The sequence below is a fragment of the Hippopotamus amphibius genome, chromosome 13, assembly GCF_030028045.1.
Source record: "Hippopotamus amphibius kiboko isolate mHipAmp2 chromosome 13, mHipAmp2.hap2, whole genome shotgun sequence".
In the NCBI taxonomy this organism is placed as follows: Eukaryota; Metazoa; Chordata; class Mammalia; order Artiodactyla; family Hippopotamidae; genus Hippopotamus; species Hippopotamus amphibius.
Window position 1 is genome coordinate 46,982,760 of NC_080198.1, and position 7,465 is coordinate 46,990,224.

The 7,465-nt window shown below is 40.8% G+C and overlaps 1 protein-coding gene and 1 pseudogene across 1 annotated transcript; one reads left to right on the forward strand and one right to left on the reverse strand.

Annotated features, from left to right (window-relative positions):
- The first annotated feature begins 1,852 nt into the window (after positions 1-1,852).
- LOC130835140 (eukaryotic translation initiation factor 1-like) lies at positions 1,853-2,502 on the forward strand. The gene has a single exon (XM_057706437.1). It carries the CDS (start codon positions 1,989-1,991, stop codon positions 2,328-2,330), a length of 342 nt encoding a protein of 113 aa, XP_057562420.1. The 5' UTR covers positions 1,853-1,988; the 3' UTR covers positions 2,331-2,502.
- Positions 2,503-3,161: 659 nt separating this feature from the next.
- On the reverse strand, positions 3,162-3,827 carry LOC130835228 (vacuolar-sorting protein SNF8-like; annotated as a pseudogene).
- Positions 3,828-7,465: the final 3,638 nt, after the last annotated feature.

The following is a 7,465-nucleotide window of genomic DNA, read 5'->3' on the forward strand; positions in this document are numbered from 1 at the left end:
CTCCAGAGAAGGTATATGGATGGCCAAGAGGCACATGAAAAGCTGCTCAACATCACTAATTAGTAGAGAAATGCAAATCAAAAACTACAATGAGTTATCACCTCACACCAGTTAGAATGGGCATCATCAGAAAATCTACAAACAGTAAATGCTGGAGAGGGTGTGGAGAAAAGGGAATGCTCTTGCATTGCTGGTGGGAATGATACAGCCACTATGGAGAACAGTATGGAGGTTCCCTGCAAAACTAAAAATAGAACTACCATATGACCCAGCAATCCCACTACTGGGCACATACCCAGAGAACACCATAATGCAAAAAGACACATGCATGGCAATGTTCACTGCAGCACTATTTGCGATAGCCAGGACATGGAAGCAACCTAAATGTCCGTCAACAGAGGAATGGATAAAGAAGATGTGGTACATATATGCAATGGAATATTACTCAGCTATAAAAAGCAATCAAACTGGGACATTTTTAGAGACATGGATGGACCTAGAGACTGTCATACAGAGTGAAGTGAATCAGAAAGAGAAAAACAAATATCGTATATTAACACATATATGTGGACTATAGAAAAATGGTATAAATCAACCTGTTTGCAAGGCAGAAATAGAGACACAGATGTAGAGAACAAACCTATGGACACCAAGTGGGGAAAGCAGGGAGGGTTGGGGGGGGAATGAATTGGGAGATTGGGATACCAAATTGTACACTCTAAATATATGTACTTTATTGTCTGTTAACTGTATCTCAATAAAAGTTCTTAAAAAAAAAATCCACCTGCCAATGCAAGGGACACAGGTTCGATCCCTGATCTGGGAAGATCCCACAAGCCGAGGAGCAACTAAGCCCCTGTGCCACAACTACTGAGCCTGTTTGCTGCAACTACTGAAGCCTGTACACCTAGAGCCCATGCTCCACAAGAGAAGCCACTGCAATGAGAAGCCCATACACTGCAACAAAGAGTAGCCCCTGCTTACTGCAACTAGAGAAAGCCCACACGCAGCAATGAAGCAATGCAGCCAAAAAAATAAGTAAATAATAAAAATTAAAAACATGGTTTTGGTGGGAATTCCCTGGCGATCTAGTGGTTTAGGACTCCAAGCTTTCATTGCCAAGGGCCTGGGTTCAATCCCTGGTTGGGAAACTAAGATCCTGCAAGCCTCTCAGCATGGGGAAAAGAAAAAAAGAAAAAAAGAGTGGTTTTGGAGCAGGAATATACAGTGTAGTGAAAAAAGAGTTCAGAAAGTGGATAAACGAGGAACTCATCAATAAATGGGTTTGGAACCACTAGGGGTCGGGGGAAAGGATGAGGAGGAGGAAAATTATGTCAGGAGGACATTCTGAGATTCAGTGATGAAAAATCAAAACGGTAAACATGGAAGCAAATCCGAATATTGACTGCATTAAATATAAAAGCTCTGTCCAATTGTGGAGTTAAAAAAAAAGATAAAATGGTGGGCAGCAACAATATATGTCAGGAAGGGGATGATCAGAGCTGAAGCATCTTAAAATCTTTCTATTGTTCAAGGTGTAGGAGAAAGACACCAAGGTTTCAAAGTTACCTTTTTTTTTTGGCCTTGCTGCCTGGCTTGCGGGATCTTAGTTCCCCAACCAGGGATGGAACCCGTGCCCCCTGCAGTGGAAGCATGGAGTCTTCACTCCAGGGAAGCCCCTCAGAGTTACATTTGCATGATAAAATTTTAAGGATAACCACTACAATAGTGCACCAAGAAAACAGTGGTGGGAAAAGATAGACTAAAGGGAAAAACAAAAACAAAATCTCAACGCAGAAAAAGTGAAGAAGAGAAAAAAAGAAATGTATAAAAAGTGGATTTCGGCCCCAGTCACTGAGCCGCCGTCGAGGACTCAGCAGCCTCCCCCTCGAGCCCCCTCGCTTCCCGACGCGCCGTCCCCCCCGCCCGCCATCTCCAGCCGCCGCCTTCCGCGGGCCGTTTCCACCAAGGAAAAGGAATCGTATCCTATGTCCGCTATCCAGAACCTCCACTCTTTCGACCCCTTTGCGGATGCAAGTAAGGGTGATGATCTGCTTCCTGCTGCCACTGAGGATTATATCCATGTAAGAATTCAACAGAGAAACGGTAGGAAGACCCTTACTACTGTCCAAGGGATCGCTGATGATTACGATAAAAAGAAACTAGTGAAGGCGTTTAAGAAGAAATTTACCTGCAATGGTACTGTAATTGAGCATCCAGAATATGGAGAAGTAATTCAGCTACAGGGTGACCAGCGCAAGAACATATGCCAGTTCCTCGTGGAGACTGGACTGGCTAAGGACGACCAGCTGAAGGTTCATGGGTTTTAAGTGCTTTTGGCTCACTGAAGCTTAAGTGAGGATTTCCTTGCAATGAGTAGAATTTCCCTTCTGTCCCTTGTCACAAGTTTAAAAACCTCACAGCTTGTATCATGTAACCATTTGGGGTCTGCTTTTAACTTGGACTAGTGTAACTCCTTCATGCAATAAACTGAAAAGAGCCATAAAAAAAAAAAAAAAGTGGATTTCAGTCGTGATTGGAAAAATGAATCAAAGTATGTTGATTATCACTAGGTAAAAGAGATAGTTGCATTGAGCTTTTTAAAAATCAAATTAATATGCTGTTTTTAAATAGGGCAGCCAATATTTTCCAGTTTCCCCAGAACATACCCAGTTTGTCTTTTATGCTTGTATAATAATTCATAGTGCCCCCTTTCCCTCTCACAAGTGTCTTGATTTTGATGACAACTGGGTTACTCTGTAAGAAGGCACACTTAAAGCATAAGGACGTGAAAAGGCTGAGAGCTGAAGGATGGAAAAAGTTATATTAGGCAAACTAATTAAAAAGAAATCTGATTTAGCTACACTATTACTAAAAAACAAAATAAAAACAAAACCCAATAAAGTATCATTTGGAATAGAAAGATTCATTACCTAAAGACAAAAGGTTCAGTACACCAAAAAATTAAATATATATGTACCTAATAAATGTCTTCAAATATATAAAACAATAATGGATGTAACTCATAGAAGAAATTGACAACTCCAATATCATAATGAAAAACTTCAGTGCACCGTTTTGAAGGGGTCAAAATGTAAAAACTTAGCAAAGATATAGATTTTGTTTTTTTTGGTTCTTTTTAAAATCAAAGTTGTCCAGGTTTTATTCACCACCAGCTCCTCCCTCTTCTCCCTGCCTGGTGCTGTGCCCCTTCCACATTCCCAGTCAGGGGAGGGCTTCTCTGGCCTCCTCAGCTGTAATCTCCTGGGAGTAGAAGTCAGTGAAGAGAGCTGGCAGCCAGTAGGTCCAGCCCTTCCTCCAGCAGGTGTTCCAGCATTTGCCGCCCTCGCTCTGTCTCCCATGTAAGACTGGTTTGATGTCACTGACAGTCACACAGCCATGTTTTGGCTGACATCTTGGGCAAATTTGCCCCTTCCTTTTAACACCTGTTGATGTAGTTCCTCCAGAGTTATCAGACCTCCATTCCGGTGCTTCAGGGCCAGGCACACTTCAATCACCTGGACACCCAGCTCATAATCGAAGTCTCCCACGCCTAGCATCTCAGACCAAAATCCTTTTCCAGAGGCCAGAGGATCCACTCCGATGGTGGCACACATGTCCTGGAACTGCACCCGGAACTCAGGATTCTTCCGGATCTCCTGCTCGAGCTTGCTGGCAAATTCTTCCAGATTGGTCTTGAACATGTGCAACTGCTTTGACATCTGGGCTAGCTGGTCCTCAGCCAAGACAGTCCCTCGCTCCTTATACTTGGCCTCGGCAAGCTTCTTCTTGGCAATGGCGCCAGCTCCCACCCCACAGCGGTGCATCCCCGCGGTGGCCCACGGGCCGTCCCTTTGGCGGGACCCCAGGTATCCGGGTCCCGGGATCCACTGCTAGCTCCCCCATGCGGAAGCGTGGGGCTTAGATTATTTTAATGACACAATTAATAAGCTTAAATTAATGACCATTTATAAAATTCTGCATCTAACAACTAGAGAATACACATTCTTCTCAAGACTACTCAGAGCATTTGCAAAACTTTATCATGCACTAGACAATAAAACAAGCCTCAATAATTTTGTTTGTTTTTCTTTTTGGCTGCACTGCAGAGCATGTGGGATCTTAGTTCTGCGACCAGGAATCGAACTCAGGCCCCCTGCATCGGAAGCACAGAGTCTTAGCCACTGGACCTCCAGGGAAGTTGCCAAGACAAATTTCAAAGAATAGGCATCATATAGACCTATCTTCTGACTACAAAGCAATTAAATTGGAAGTCACTAACAGCTTAATTTAAAATTCCCATATATTTTTCATACATGTGTAATAACAGTTACATTCATTTATCACAGTCTGCATTTCATCCTGGGATTCCCTCCATCTCCTAAATTATTTTTTTTTAATTTGTATATGGTAAGGTTCACTCTTTGTGCTGTAAAATCCTGTGGGTTTTGACAAACGCGTGGACTCATGTATCCACCATTAGAGTATCAGACAGAAGTCTCACTGCCCTAAAAAATCTGTGCTCCACTTGTTAAACCCTCCTCTCTCCTCTCAAACCCCTGGCAACCACTGATCTTTTTACAGTATATCTTGCCTTTTCTGGAGTGTCATATACCTGGAATCACACATATATAGCCTTTTCAGACTGGCTTCTTTCGCTCAGCGGTATGCACCTAATGGTAATTTATAACTTTTCATGGCCTAATAGTTTGTTTTTTAAAATCACTGAATATTTTTCTCTGTGTCCACGTACTACAGTTTGTTTAACCATTCATCTATTATTGAAGGACATCTTGGTTGCTTCCAGTGTTTGGCAGTTGTAAATAAAGCTGCTATAAACATTTTCAGGCAGGTTTTTGTGTGGACATAGTTTTCAAATCAGTTGGGTAAATACCTAGGAACATGAATGTTGGGTCATATAGTAAAACTATGTTTAGCTTTGTAGGACAGTGGAAACTGTCTTCCAAAGTGGCTGTACCATTTTGCACTCCCACCAGCAATGAATGGAAATTCTTGTTCTGCATCCTTGCCAGCAATTGGTATTGCCAGTTTATTGGATTCTAGCCATAATAATAGATGATCTCTTTATTTTTTTTAATTAAGGTATACAATCACTTTTTATTATTTATTTATTTATTGGCTGTTTTGGATCTTCGTTGATGCGCATGGGCTTTCTCTAGTTGTGGTGAGTTGGGGCCACTCTTCGTTGTGGTGCACAGGCTTCTCATTGCACTGGCTTCTCTTGTGGAGCACAGGCTCTAGGAGCGTGGGCTCCGTAGTTGTGGCTCACAGGCTCTAGAGCGCAGGCTCAATAATTATGGTGCACAGGTTTAGTTGCTCCACGGCATGTGGGATCTTCCTGGACCAGGGATTGAACCCGTGTCCCGTGCATTGGCAGGTGGATTCTTAACCACTGCACCACCAGGGAAGTCCCGAGTTCTTTATTTTTCCATCCTTTTAAATTGCAATTCCCTAATGACAAATAATGTTGAGCATTTTTTCATATTCTTATTTGCCATCTGTATATCTTCTTTGGTGAGTTATCTCTTCAGATCTCTTGCCTATTTTTTTGACTTGGGATGTTTACTTTCTTTTTTTTTTTTTTGGCACACGGGCTTAGTTGCTCCGTGGCATGTGGGATCTTCCTGGAGCAGGGATCGAACCTGTGTCCCCTGCATTGGCAGGCAGATTCTTAACCACTGCGCCACCTAGGAAGCCCGGGATGTTTACTTTCTTATTGTTGAGTTTTGAGTTATTTGTATGTTTTGGATAAAAGTTGTTTATCAGATATATGTTTTGCAAATATTTTCTCCAGTCTGTGCCTTGTCTTTTTATCCTCTTAACAGCATCTTTTGCAGAGCAGAGGTTTTTTATTTTAATAAAACCCAACTTATCAATTTTTTTCTTCCACAGATTTTGCTTTTGGCGTCATATCTAAAAATTCATTGCCAAACCCAAGGTCACTTAGATTTTCTCCTATGTTGTCTTCTAGAAGTTTTATATAGTTTTGTGATTCACTTTGAGTTAATTTTTATAAGGTGTGTAAGATCTATGTTTACCTTAATTTTTTTTACGTTAATTTTTTGCATATGCATTTTTTCCAATTATTTCAGTACCATTGTTGAAAAGACTATCCTTTCTCCATTGAATTGTCTTTGCTTCTTTGACCAACTGACTATATTTATATGGGTCTACTTCTGAACTCTATTCTGTTCCATGATTCTGTGTGTTTGTTCTTCTGCCAATACTATGCTATTTTGATTATGGAAGACTTTATAGGAAGTCTTAAAATCAGGTAGAGTGAAGCCTCCAAATCTGTTCCTCTTCACTATTGTGTTGGATATCTAGGTCTTTTGCCTTTCCATTTGAACTTTAGAATCAGTTTGTTGATATTTGCAAAACAGCTTGCTGTGCTTTTGACTGAGATTATACTGAATCTATAGGTCAGTTTGGGAAGAATTGATGTTTTAACTACAATATTGAGTCTTCCAATCCATGAACATGGGATATACACATATTTTTTCTAAAGTTTATTATTAAGTTTTATTTTTTTTAACTTCTTAATTGTTTTGGCTGCGTTGGGTCTTCGTTGCTGTGCTCAGGCTTTCTCTAGTTGTGGTAAGTGGGGGTTACTCTTCGTTGTCATGCAGGGTCTTCTGATTGCGGTGGCTTCTCTTGTGGAGCACGGGCTCTAGGTGCACAGGTTTCAGTAGTTGCAGCACACGGGCTCAGTAGTTGCGGCATGCAGGCCCTAGAGTGCAGGCTCAGTAGCTGTGGCGCATGGGCTTAGTTGCTCTGCAGCGTGTGGGATCTTCCCAGACCAGGGATCAAACCCATGTCCCCTGCATTGGCAGGCGGATTCTTAACCACTGCACCACCAGGGAAGTCCCAATAAATATATATTTTTAAGTTAATAAAACTTGTGTCTATCTCAGAAGTCAAAGAAGAGATCATAATGAAAATTTTTAGATATTTATAAATGAGTGATAATAATATAAATTCTTGTAAGTGAAAACTATAAAAATTTATACCACCCATGTCAAACGTATGGGTGGTATAAAAAGTGGTACTCTGTGGTGAATTTATCATTTTAACTGCTTTATAATAGAAAATCAGAGAGACTGAAAATTAATAAACTAAATGCCCATCATAAGAAGTGAAAAAAGAACAAAAGGGTATAAACCCAAATAAATAAAGGAAAGGGAGTACAAAGTTAAGACAGAAATAAAGGAAACAGGAAACAATGATAGCTAGATATGGAAATAACATTGTGTCTATCAATGGATGAATGGATAGAGAAAACATGATATATCTATATACACACAAACGATGAAATACTATTTAGCCACAAGAAAAAAAGGAAATCCCGCACTTGTAACAACCTGGATGGATCCTGGGAGCATTATGCTAGTGAACAGGCAGAGAAGGACAAATACTGCATTGTATCACTTATATATGGACATAT

What these genes read in the sequence shown, in the direction of transcription:
- LOC130835140 (XM_057706437.1), top strand. Translation starts at nt 1,989, where the DNA reads ATGTCCGCTATCCAGAACCTCCACTCTTTCGACCCCTTTGCGGATGCA.